Source organism: Etheostoma spectabile, chromosome 16 (genome assembly GCF_008692095.1).
Source record: "Etheostoma spectabile isolate EspeVRDwgs_2016 chromosome 16, UIUC_Espe_1.0, whole genome shotgun sequence".
NCBI lineage: Eukaryota > Metazoa > Chordata > Actinopteri > Perciformes > Percidae > Etheostoma > Etheostoma spectabile.
In genome coordinates, this window is record NC_045748.1 from 18,206,178 (window position 1) to 18,217,738 (window position 11,561).

The following is an 11,561-nucleotide window of genomic DNA, read 5'->3' on the forward strand; positions in this document are numbered from 1 at the left end:
TCATAGATTTGTCCAGGGCTTTTATTTATTTATTTTTAGACATGTTGTGTTCAAGTTGATGCCGTGTTGGGGCACAGAAGTCAGCAGCTGTGGCCTTCTCACTGAAATATTGCCGGCAATGGGAAGTTCTTTTGCACAATGAAGAGTTTCAAGTGTGTTGGGATTCAACACAATCTGTAGGAGGTGATGTAGTGTTGAACACATGTCAACATGTCTAAAACATCTGTAACATCTGCACAGTCATTTGAAAGAGAAATTTAAAAGCGTGTCAATTAAGGCAGGTATATGCTGCGTGAAAATATGTAACTTTTTTTTCTTCTTGCTGGGTGTTGAAGATCTTCGGAGGATTCATACAGACTTTTAGCTCAAAATGTACAAAGTTAAAAGCATTTGCATTTAATGGATTGTGTTGGCATAACAGTGATTTTATACAAAATCATGTTTGATGTCACAATCCCCTTTACATTTGCTAGTTTGCCTACATTCAAAATATGGTTTCTTTCATTTCCATGGAGATACAAAGCTGATTTTGGTAGCTGCTTGTTTCCTCTGGTTTACCATTGCACTATTTTTTTGCTATACACTGGACAGATGGAATCAGTTGAGTTAATGTAAGGATAAACCATGAAGTGTCTGTAGGTATTTATTGTAGAAAGTTGTCCTTGCAACCTTTAAACTGATTTTAAGCGGCAGTCACATGCAGTAGATTATCCTAGTTTTAGATTATACAAATGTATAACTTTGGTTTCAGCAGTCGCAAGGCTTAATTTGTGTGTTCTGGAAACATTTTCATTCTATGTATTAGAAAAAGATTTTAAACCACAAAAGTGGTTGACTGACGCATGTAGCAACTCTTGTAGTTATGGTGGCAGGTGTCACATGATTAGTTCTATCTGAAGGAACGAGACACAAAACGGCTTTGAGAACGGAAGGGAGCAGGAGATAAAAGAAAATGTAAAGGATCATTTCAAACAAAGCTGTATGTTATTTTTATTCAGCTACTGACTAAATGAAGGTAAACAAACATGTTTTCTAACTGCTGGAAGTTTTATGTACTTTTGTTTTGTGTAATTTTAATTTATATTAAAATATGACTATTCCCAGACTTTGTGGCTAACACTTAACATACACAAACACTTATTAGCTCACTTATCCTAAACAGATTAATAATGAAAAGGACAGCACATTGACAGTTATGCTGCAGATCAAACATTAATACACTGGTAGACAGCTGTAGAGTTGCAAATTTACTACTTATGATAAAACAAACATGAAGAGCCATACAAGCTATTACAAAGCTTAATTTCAACACCAACACACTGCACAGACGTTTGACTATGCCCCTACCGGCCATGAGGACATACTGAAGATCATGGGAGAGTCTGGGGTAAAGTGTTTGACAGGAAGGGTCACCATAGATACCAGCATGTTACACTAGTGATTGGTATATGCATCTGATATTCTTTAAATGTCTTTTTTTGTGCTGGCTTTAGAATTTGTTCTGTGATGTCCCACCAAAAAAAGATTTTACTGCAATAGTCTCAGGTGACTATGGTGTGAAACTTGTTTGAGAAGCTGCTAGAAATCAAGAAACTCCAATCTGCTCATGAAACAAACATCAGCACATCACAGTTCAAAATGAGGAACAACTAGATCGAGTTCAGTGGTAGAGGAGAAACCAAGTATCACATCTGCTGATGGGGGGGGGGTGTAAATTCACAGAAGAAATTGATGGGCAACACAGATCAAGGGTCATCAATTCAACAGATAAAGGTAAGAAGTTGAGTCAACTTTAATAAATATTTCCATCCCTGTATTTTGCTGAACTAAACACCCCCCCCCCCTCCTCATTTGCAATCTCCATTGTCCTTGTTCAAGTATTCCTTGCCAGTTGAGGAGTCGTCCCCGTCTGCAGAACATTGCTCCTCCTGGTTCTGGGATCCCAACAGTTGGGCCCTGAACTCCTGCCGGGCTTGCCGGTTTGACTCCAGAAGTTCGTGCAGTTTGCCATTAAGTGAATCATTCCGATCTTCCAGGTTATCAAGATAGGAGTTGATCTGATCCAGCATGGAGTTGATGGCTTCATACTCTGTGGATTTGCAGCAGAGAGATTAGTCATTTCTGGCCGAGTTGTACAGTAAGAACTTCCTTGCAGAGTAAAGAGTTTCTTGTCTTAAACGTAAAAGATGTAATTAAGATGTACAAAAGGATTTCTTTATATCCCAATACCCCCATTATTTTAGACATGCTTAATGCTGTCAAATTGCTAAATTTTGACCTTGTATAACTATCAGTAACTGCATGATCTAATGTGTAAATGGCAACCTCAATCAGAGCTACGGTATGCTTTTCTTAACATTAAATATTCAGCATTTTCCGTCATATCAGCCAATCCCCAGGGTGAAATTATCTACAAATCAGAGTAGATGTAACCTGTGTTACAAAAATAACTGTATATGTATATGCACATATGGGTATTATAAAAGACAATACTTTAGACAACTTCATTAACAACTAAATCTCAAGAAATAATCAAATGTGGACTGGTACTGCTTTTTAAGGCTGTTAAAAGCATATACTAAAAGCTTGCTGATATTATCAGTGCATTTCCAAACAGAATTCCCATCTATTTTTTACAGTACTATTTGAAGAAGGACCTCAAGCTTAAAATCAGAAACAGCCCAGATGTTATCTGGAGATACGGAGCCTTGCAACAAAATCTCGCTAAACTGTATATGTGAATGTGCAGTTGAATGACAATAAAGTCTGTCAAAGTCTATCTTGAATGTGCTAGAGAATCATAATTAGATTATTGGCAAACAAGGTTTTCACTTGCATGGAATTTGCATTGGTGTGATTGGTGCATACATTGAACATATGAAATAGAAGAAGTAATAAACAATGGAGCAAAGTACTGCAACAGTTAAAAACATAAAATTTGAAAAAAAAATATGTAAAAGACACTGACAAATATGTATAATATAACAGTTTAAGAATGTGTACAATGGGGTTATCTGGATGTGCAAAAGATATATATATATATATAGATATAGATATAGATATATAAACACACACACACACACACACACACACACACACACACACACACACACACACACACACACACACACACACACTACAGAGATCTCCACAGATAGCAAACAACTAGCAGTTACTGCTGTCAATTTAAGAGTGTACCATTACCTATAGTGTAATAACAGGGGCAGATATAGCTAAGTCCAACATATAACGTGTTACCATAGCTACATCAGGTGGAGGTGTCATGTGACTTTATTCACCAAAGAGCACTGGCATTGCACATTGCTGGATATTAGAGTGCAAGTATGCATCGATAACAACTCACTTACCTTCGTCCTCTAATTGATCTTCGTCGTTGATAATACCATCGTCAATTGGGATGTTTGGATCTCCATTTGGTCCAGACATTATTTAACTTTAAATCTTCACGTTTATTACTTTAAAATAGTTAACTGTTAACTCGTAACTGTATGCTGTTAGGCTAGCTAGCTGGGTTGCCTAGTAATTAGCATTAGGCAACTAATAAGCAACAGTTAAAATTCAGCTAAATGAATGAGTGAACAAGTTCACCGTTAAATGTCTAATTTGACGTTATCTTCTTCTTGTTCTTCGGAGTTGTATTGGCGGTTGGCAAACCGTTATTGTCCGACAGTTTGGTTAAATATAGCTAGCTACAGACTCTAGGAGGAAGCTTGACAAATGTATCGTCAGATAAAGTGATGCATCATGGGGGAAACGTGGGCGGGGTTGTCAAGTTACATCAAAGATCGTTGTAGTAATAAGAAAGAGTACTCATACTATACTGATAACTTGATGAGTAGCTGAGTTAAAATATATACAAAACTACACATCAGAAAATATTTAAAGCGTTTTACGTTATTATTACTAGTTCCCGTTTTAGAGCAAGGTCAAGTTTTTTATTTAAAGTTTCTTTCATACCACCGCAGCTTACTTATCGACTACAATTATGGTTTCCGAAAATACGAACAGAGTGGGCTCTCCTACTCTCTGATTCCGAGCTGTCAGAGTCAGCTGATTTAACGCACCTGACTTAAGCCAATTTACATTTATTTTTGCATTCTATAGACACATGCTGAGGTTACTGTTTATAGGCATACATACTATATAAAATACATTTGATGTCTGTGTCATAGCAGATTTATTGTTTACAGTTATGCTAGTTATGCGCATTTATCTAATTTAATCAGCTTTCCTGCGAGCTTACTGAAAACCGCAAGCTTTACTCGGTTAAACGACACTTAAAGTGATTTAATCAAAGGGTCGCGTTTGACCAATACGACAACGATAGTAAGGTAAGCTGTATGCTTTCGTCTAAGCTGAGCTTCCCATAGACCGTTACAGAAGCACCTTCCTGACGTCGGTCACTGGGTGGCGCTAAAATATCATGCAACAGAGTCTGCGCCTTCGACCCACGTGTAGTCTGTTCCTGGAAGGGGGTGGCCTGCTCAACGCGCACTGAACGATTTGTTTTGAAGTGTTTTAAGCTATGGATGAATTACCTACGGACCTCAAAGCCTTCCTTCTTAAGTACCCTTTTCTTCATCTTACAGATGGCAAAAAGGTTAGCGAGCTAATGACCTCCCATTACACGAAACACTGTCGTTTAATTTGATGCTAACCATATTGCTAACTGTCTCACGAGCCATGTACTTTAAGTGTTGTGATGGCGACCTCATTTCATTTTGTTTTCAGATCAAATGCACTCTGAATGGCCATGAGTTGCCGTGCAACCTGGCGGAGCTGCAGAAGTTCACTAAAGGGAAGAAGTATGAGAAACTTAGTGCTGCAGCAGAGTTCAACTACAGCCAGTATGAACCACACGTTGTACCAAGCACAAAACAACCGTAAGGAGACTCTTGCTTACCGTTTTGCAAGATGAACACGTTACTTGTATTACTTGCGTAGACATCTCTCACTGTGAAAAGGGGCTGAATGTGTGAAGCTAATCAGGACATCTGTGTGTAATATGTTTTCTGATGTCTCTTTTCTGTTTTACAGCAATCAGCTGTTCTGTAAGCTGACCCTCAGACACCTCAACCGGCTGCCGCATCATGTCTTAAGACATGTGAACGGGAAACGCTTCAAGAAAGCCCTCTCTAAATGTCAGTGTTTCATACGTAGTATGATTTAGTGGGTTTAGTATGCCTTTTGAACATTGGGGATGTTATACAACCTAGGCCTAAGTCACAGTCATTTAGTGTTATTCTCATTAATCAGGACGGGAATCAAAGCGGTCTGCTGATTAAAAAAATGTATCTCGAGTGTAACCCTTATCTGCTGAATATAATCTTCCCAATCTGCTTGACCAACGTTTTCATACATTTTGGGATTTTGTTGAATGCAGTAAATTCTACACACCCAGAATCAATTTACTTTAGACAAGTGTAACCCAATAACACTGCCATCCCTACACCATCAAGGCAGGTATCTAGTCACAATATTCACGTAAAGTTTTGATTTCACCATGATCGATTATTTACACTGTAGTGTTGCTTGTGTTCTTATTAGTGTTGCCATTGTACCTTGGTCCTTTGAAACTCCTTGATAATATCACTAAACTTCAGTCACAGCATTCTTCATGGAGCTAGATGTTTTCCCAGCAATGATACGTTCAAATCGAATCAGAAACCATTAGTGTTCATCAGTATTATGCAGTCCAAATAACACACCACAGATATGTTGGACAATTCACACTATCAATTTGATTTCTGACCTGTCTCATTCTGCTCTAGATGAAGAGTGCGTGAAGCAAGGGATTGAATTTGTTCCAGCCAGACTCAAACAGAAAAGGCCCAAAGACATCACAGAGGAGGTCAATTGGGGGAAGCCCTCAAAACACGGGAACAACGCATTCGAACCCTCATCCAGTGACGAGGATCACAGTGACTCAGAAGACAGCATGAGTGACCTCTACCCTTGTCAGTATCCCGGGTGAACACAGTGTAGACGTCTTTGTCCACTTTTATTGTAATGGTTGTTATGTCTAACTGTATGTCATTGAGTTTGCAGGATTTCACTCCAGGTAAAACCTAGTGAATTCATTGTGGTTTGTAGGATAGCAGTTTTACTTTGCTGTTTCCTGTGTTCCCACAGCCACAGTGTTCACTTTAAAAAACGAGGTGGAAGAAAGTATGGAGGGTGGCAAGAACGAGGAGGAGGATGACTTCCAAACAGATGAAGACAACGAAATGGAACTGGATAAGCCGATTCTGCAGAAACGCAAGAAGGTCTGTCAAAACGGGACTTTTTGAATTTGTTGAATAAAATCACCTTTTAATAGCTTGCACTAATAGAATGTTTTCCTGACTGACGTTAAAGCTGTCATTTTTGTCTTTTAGGTACAGGGCGGTGGTTTTCAGAAGAAATTCAGAAATAAAAAGAAATCAGGCCGAAAGAAACCTGGAAAAGATGTGCCAAATGGAAAGTAAAAACTGAAACCTTTTTACGTGTAGTATACGTGGTAATTTGTCAGGGAGCAACACTGCACTTCCAGTTAGTAGTATTCCTTTCTGAGCCAACCCGACCTTTGTAAAGGTGAACATCCCTTCGATCTTCTCATATTTTTTGCATATGAAAGATTGTCTGTTGTCCGAGTTGTGATGCTGCACAGTTCCCACGAGGCAGATTTACATGAAATGAAAAATGTTTGTGGCTGTGAACGCATCATTTGACTGGATAAGTTGTATTGTCTGGTTTGCAACCATGTGTGATTGTTTAAAATACAACTCAATTTGGATTTGCAAACATTGTCTGTCTTTTCTTTACCATCATTGACTACAGAATGGATGAAAAGGAGAGACCTTTAAGACGGTAACTCTTGCAGGCTGTAAACCTATCATTTGACAGAAAAATGCTATTCATAAAAAGCATTTTATAAATTGTCAGCTTTCCAAGAAAGACTGATTTGCATCTACTTTTGGTATATTGCATAGTATTTTATAATTTATTTCACTTTTTGATAAACAGAGTGGGTGTAGACATTTCTCACACAGAGGACTACATGAGAAAAGTATAGCATGGAAAATAACCACCCTACTTTGCAGTAGCAGGTCATTGCTGATCAGCAATTCCATGACAGACTGTCAAGAGGCTTATATGCTGTAGACAACAGCTCTTCCAGTGCCTTTAATGAGCGTTTTCACTCAGTATGGACAGATTAGGTTTGCAAAAAACATCAAGTTGAGGACTATTATTACTTTGCGGCTCCAACCAGTCACTGCAACAAGTTCCTTGCTGATGTATTGTTCTAATTTAATGTGTAATTTAAAACTTCTGAAATATCTTGTGTAACTGCAACGTTGCTCGTTTATTTCCTCTTCCCTTTGCGTCTGTGTAAATGTTGAGGGCAAGTCATGTTTACTGTGCAAAACATGAAGTACTTAATGCATTTAAATAACAGCTGACATGGTGTACAGTGAATCACTATGTGAAATGATCAGGTTTTTTTAAAGCATGGCTAACGGAGTGTAAACATGTTTAAAGAATTTCTCAAGATCTGGACAAGTTAACAAGCCATGTGGCACCTTTTATACCTCCATCCCATTTCCCTTTACATAGCTCTGCTTTCTCATGGCAGTTATGTTCCTTATCCTCCCACCAACATCATCTCAGTCACCAGCAACAAAACTGAGTAAAAAAGAAGCATTCATAGTTAGCTGAATGCAAAAAGTTGATAAACACTGGTGCTACAATTGATAAAGGGATTTGACCTTTAGATAGTGTATATGGGTCAAAAGAAGGAGTTCTCTCTCTGCCAGAAGGCTGACAGGACACGAGGGGGCACTGAAGGGTTTAGTGAGTTGCAAATCATTTGAAATGTATTTTACTTTCATCAGATTTATTTTCAACCCAGCTGAACACCTTCCGTATGGGTAATTATGGACAGATGTGTTAGACAGTGCTCTCCATCATAAAACCCCCAAATGAGGGTATATCTTTTGAAGCATTTTGTTTGTGGAAGTTGTAGAAAGTCAAAGTGTGGCGATTAAGTAGTTCAACCCAATAGCAAAAATAATCCTGTCATAATTTTGCAGGTCAAAGTGCATTGAAATTCTGATTGAAGGATAAATCATAATTTGAATGCACAGTGCGTGTTTCCAAGTTGGTTTTCACATACATAACCATAGCCTATACATAAACATGGCCTATACACAACCATAGCCTATACATAAACATGGCCTATACATAACCATAGCCTATACATAAATATAGGCCAATGGATTTGGCCTTGGTATCTCCGTAACAATAAACATAGAAGGGGGGGGGGGCAACTACTACAAAAGCCAAGAATCTTAAATAGAAACATTTACTATAAAATAGAAAAATGTATCAAAAGAGTAGTAGCAGTGAACGAAAGGTGCTTTGATCCTAATTGTCTTTAAATAAAGAATTCATTCAATCATAAGAAACAAGAGGATTGCACATCTGTCAAAAAAGTGTAACGATCCACATAAACTGCAATACATGAGTGTGCAGCGTTTGTAAGGATGAATATGAACTGTGACTTAAAGTTCATGGTCAAAAAAACTAATTCAGATGAGGTGGAGAGTAAACTTGTGCTTCTTTTCATGTGTAAAAGCCGTTAACAACGCTGGGTAGCTAACGTTATGTCAAGCCCTGATCAGTAGTATACGTGGCATACAGCGGTTGCAGTACCATGTAGGGGGGCTCGGTCTCTCTCTCTCTCTCTCTCTCTCTCTCTCTCTCTCGTCAAATCGCGGGGCATTGTGGGGCGGAGGAGGCCTTTCTCTGAGTCCAGGCGATCGGGGAATCTTCAAGTAAATAACGTTAACGGGGGGAGGAGCAGTCCGAGTGCAGCCTGCGAAAAAATCCAACACATTAAAATTGTGTTGCGCTGAGCTTTAATTATTAAAACAAGTAATATTACAGAAATATGGGACAGGAGGATCTCATGAACACAGCCGAAGACGTGGCGGACCAGGTAACTTCAATTTTAGCACGACACTTGTTAGCTGCTGTTAGCATGTTAGCTGCTAACTAGTTCCTCTCATAATGAAGGAGGCTCTTGAGAGTCTACTCCAACGTTGTGACGCCTTTTCTTATTGTTTTTACAAGTCCACCGTACCTCAATACGACCCTAAATCAACGCTATAGCTAATTTATCTGTGTTTTAATTTGCAAGAGACATGGTAGAGGTGTTTGGTTCTGTCATGTGTCTCCAGATGGATTAGCTAGCATTATACTTCACACCGACAAAGTGAAACTGACATATGTTTGGGGAAGGCCACATTTAACAGGTATGAATGTGGATGCCTACATGATTATGCCAGCTATTTAGCTTGTCTGTATCCGTGTGGTTTAACAGTATCCCAGCCAGACAGCAGTTGTGAAATCACACAGCTTAGCTAGCCTTCCAAGTTATTGGCTAACATTCAGTAATATTGTGTAGCACCCTTGTTGTTTGGCATTGGTGGTGGCTTAGGGTTACAGAGTAGCTCTAAATCGAAGAAGCATTTTGCTTTCCTAAACTTGGCATCTTATGTGGCCTTGACAGGTTCCCCAGCACACAGTTCACAGAAACAATTCGACGTGACCGTTAAATAAGTTACATCCAACTGCTGTCCTTATGTAACGTTAGTTACTAACTGTCTGTTAGTTTTGTCTGTCTTTTGAGGTTTTGTTGCTGCACTCGATAGAGAACAGATCTATCAGATGTACAACGAGATGTCAAGATCAGATGGCAGGTCTGTGTGTGACTCATGTTCCTATGTAGACTGTGAAAAAGCCCCAAAAGGTTGTTGTTTTTGGCCTGTTCTGTCATTTAAAAAGTTAACTGTAGTCTGGTTTGTAAGAGGCATTTGCTGCTGTAGTGTTGTGTGTTGCGTTCATGGCCTTGTGTTTTTGCAGGTCAGGCCAGATGTTTAATGTTAGCTATCTTCTTGGACGAGTACTGTCAATGTCTCTTCTAAAGGCGTAAACATCAAGTCCCTGAGTCAGTACTGTGTATGTTTATGGCAGCTGTGTTGACTGAACTCAATCCACATGCCAACAACTGCACCATTTCCCTAATGGATTTACAACTGATTGATTTCTACACTCCTATCACTAATGCTGTGTAATGTAAAACGTGAACCTGAAATGTCCTGCTTTGTAAGAAACTCTGCAGGGGCACATCACTCCATCTCACTTAGTGGTCCGGAGCTAACATGTTACTTTACACCTTACTTTACAAAATGGTCTATTTCTAGGCTGTTGCAGCAACCTCAGGCTTGTTAGGATTGGCTCCCAGTTCGTCCATTCATGGCTCACATAGCAGTCATAGTGGGAGTTGGTGGATGCTGATAGGCTGCCGAGCTCTGACAGTGCTGATGTGGACCGCTGAGTAGGCGGGGCATGGGGTAGGTCACTGCCCCTCTGCTATGTCAATGTACTATGTAAGGATCGGTTCATGAATTAAGTTTGAGAAAAGATTGTATGTCACTTTCTTTTCTTGTTTAAATATTTAGTGTACTTCAACTCATAATAATACAATAAGCATTTAGGGCTTAAACAGGGAGGCACAGCCCTGTTATTGTCTTGACATTTGTGGACCACAACAAAACTCCTGCCCTGCACATAGTTCCTTTTTTACACTTGGAATCAATTAAGCTCAAATCCAGTTGTATGATCAGTTATTAGATATGTGTAGCTTTTTCTGCTGTAATATTAAACATGGGTAATCTGGGGGGAGAACATCATGTACAGTATCACTCCTTTTTTGTATTTAAATATTTTATTGAGAAAAGTCTCTGTAGCAGTTGTATTGATACTATGAATAATCAGTATTGACGTTTAAATGCCAGCTATGTAAAAAACTACCTGCTAGTCTAAAAATGGATAAATGAAGAAAAACAACTGGTCTATGTTGTGTGCTTACTTTATGCATTGCATTTACTTACTAAAACAAAGTAACAGGTGGCATGCCATTTGTCATAGCTTTAGGTAATGGCATACTATATCTACATGGATCCACACTATTTGACAATAGGACTTTGGGATATTTGTGCATGTAAAATTCAAGATTTCTTTATTTTCATACCACAGTACAATGTTGTACAATGTTGTACAAAATTACATGCAAAGTTCCTTAAAAGAATACAGCACATAAACAATTAAAAACCATGGGAAAAGTTGAGTTATTAGTTATATGAATTAAAATAAATTAATGCTTCTATGGGTGTGAAGCGCATGTAAAGTGCTAAAATATAAATATATAACATCTAAAAAAACAACAACTGAAAAATATAAATATTTAAGTACTAGATACAGTTGGGGAAAAAGTATAAATATCTGTATTTAAAGTAAAATAGTGCGGTAGAGAATAAGGTGCAGTCAGAACAGATACAAAGGGGCATTTCAAACAGATTCATTTGTACATGAATAGTATTCAGATTGATTGGACTGTTTTAGTGTGTTTCATTGTTCAGCAGTCTGACAGCAGTGGGGAAGAAGCTGTTTTTGAACCTTTATATTCCTTGCTCTCAGACTGCGGTACCTCCTGC

General features: G+C 38.6%; 3 protein-coding genes across 3 annotated transcripts in view; 2 read left to right on the top strand and 1 right to left on the bottom strand.

Annotated features, from left to right (window-relative positions):
• Positions 1 to 575: 575 nt before the first annotated feature.
• Positions 576 to 3,765, bottom strand: bbln (bublin coiled coil protein). The gene is made up of 2 exons (XM_032539582.1): positions 3,369 to 3,765; positions 576 to 2,089 (listed from the first exon to the last, which is right to left on the bottom strand). Exons 1-2 carry the CDS (start codon positions 3,445 to 3,447, stop codon positions 1,848 to 1,850), a joined length of 321 nt encoding a protein of 106 aa, XP_032395473.1. The 5' UTR covers positions 3,448 to 3,765; the 3' UTR covers positions 576 to 1,847.
• A 641-nt stretch (positions 3,766 to 4,406) lies between these two features.
• On the top strand, positions 4,407 to 6,804 carry surf2 (surfeit 2). Its single transcript, XM_032539581.1, has 6 exons — positions 4,407 to 4,621; positions 4,753 to 4,904; positions 5,059 to 5,162; positions 5,793 to 5,978; positions 6,154 to 6,287; positions 6,399 to 6,804. The coding sequence occupies exons 1-6, from the start codon at positions 4,547 to 4,549 to the stop codon at positions 6,486 to 6,488; spliced, it is 741 nt and encodes a 246-aa protein (XP_032395472.1). The 5' UTR covers positions 4,407 to 4,546; the 3' UTR covers positions 6,489 to 6,804.
• Positions 6,805 to 8,748: 1,944 nt separating this feature from the next.
• The window catches only part of surf4 (surfeit 4), a 9,323-nt gene continuing 6,510 nt past the window's right edge, over positions 8,749 to 11,561 (top strand). Inside the window, exon 1 of the mRNA XM_032539828.1 lies at positions 8,749 to 9,001. Coding sequence (XP_032395719.1) covers positions 8,954 to 9,001 — 48 coding nt within the window. The 5' untranslated portion in view covers positions 8,749 to 8,953. The remainder of the gene's footprint in view (positions 9,002 to 11,561) is intronic.

What these genes read in the sequence shown, in the direction of transcription:
- surf2 (XM_032539581.1), top strand. Translation starts at nt 4,547, where the DNA reads ATGGATGAATTACCTACGGACCTCAAAGCCTTCCTTCTTAAGTACCCT. An exon ending in CAAGAAAGCCCTCTCTAAAT is followed by an intron (nt 5,163 to 5,792) that starts GTCAGTGTTTCA and finishes ATTCTGCTCTAG; the next exon opens with ATGAAGAGTGCGTGAAGCAA. An exon ending in TTCTGCAGAAACGCAAGAAG is followed by an intron (nt 6,288 to 6,398) that starts GTCTGTCAAAAC and finishes TTTGTCTTTTAG; the next exon opens with GTACAGGGCGGTGGTTTTCA.
- bbln (XM_032539582.1), bottom strand. Translation starts at nt 3,447, where the DNA reads ATGTCTGGACCAAATGGAGATCCAAACATCCCAATTGACGATGGTATT. An exon ending in AGATCAATTAGAGGACGAAG is followed by an intron (nt 2,090 to 3,368) that starts GTAAGTGAGTTG and finishes GCAAATCCACAG; the next exon opens with AGTATGAAGCCATCAACTCC.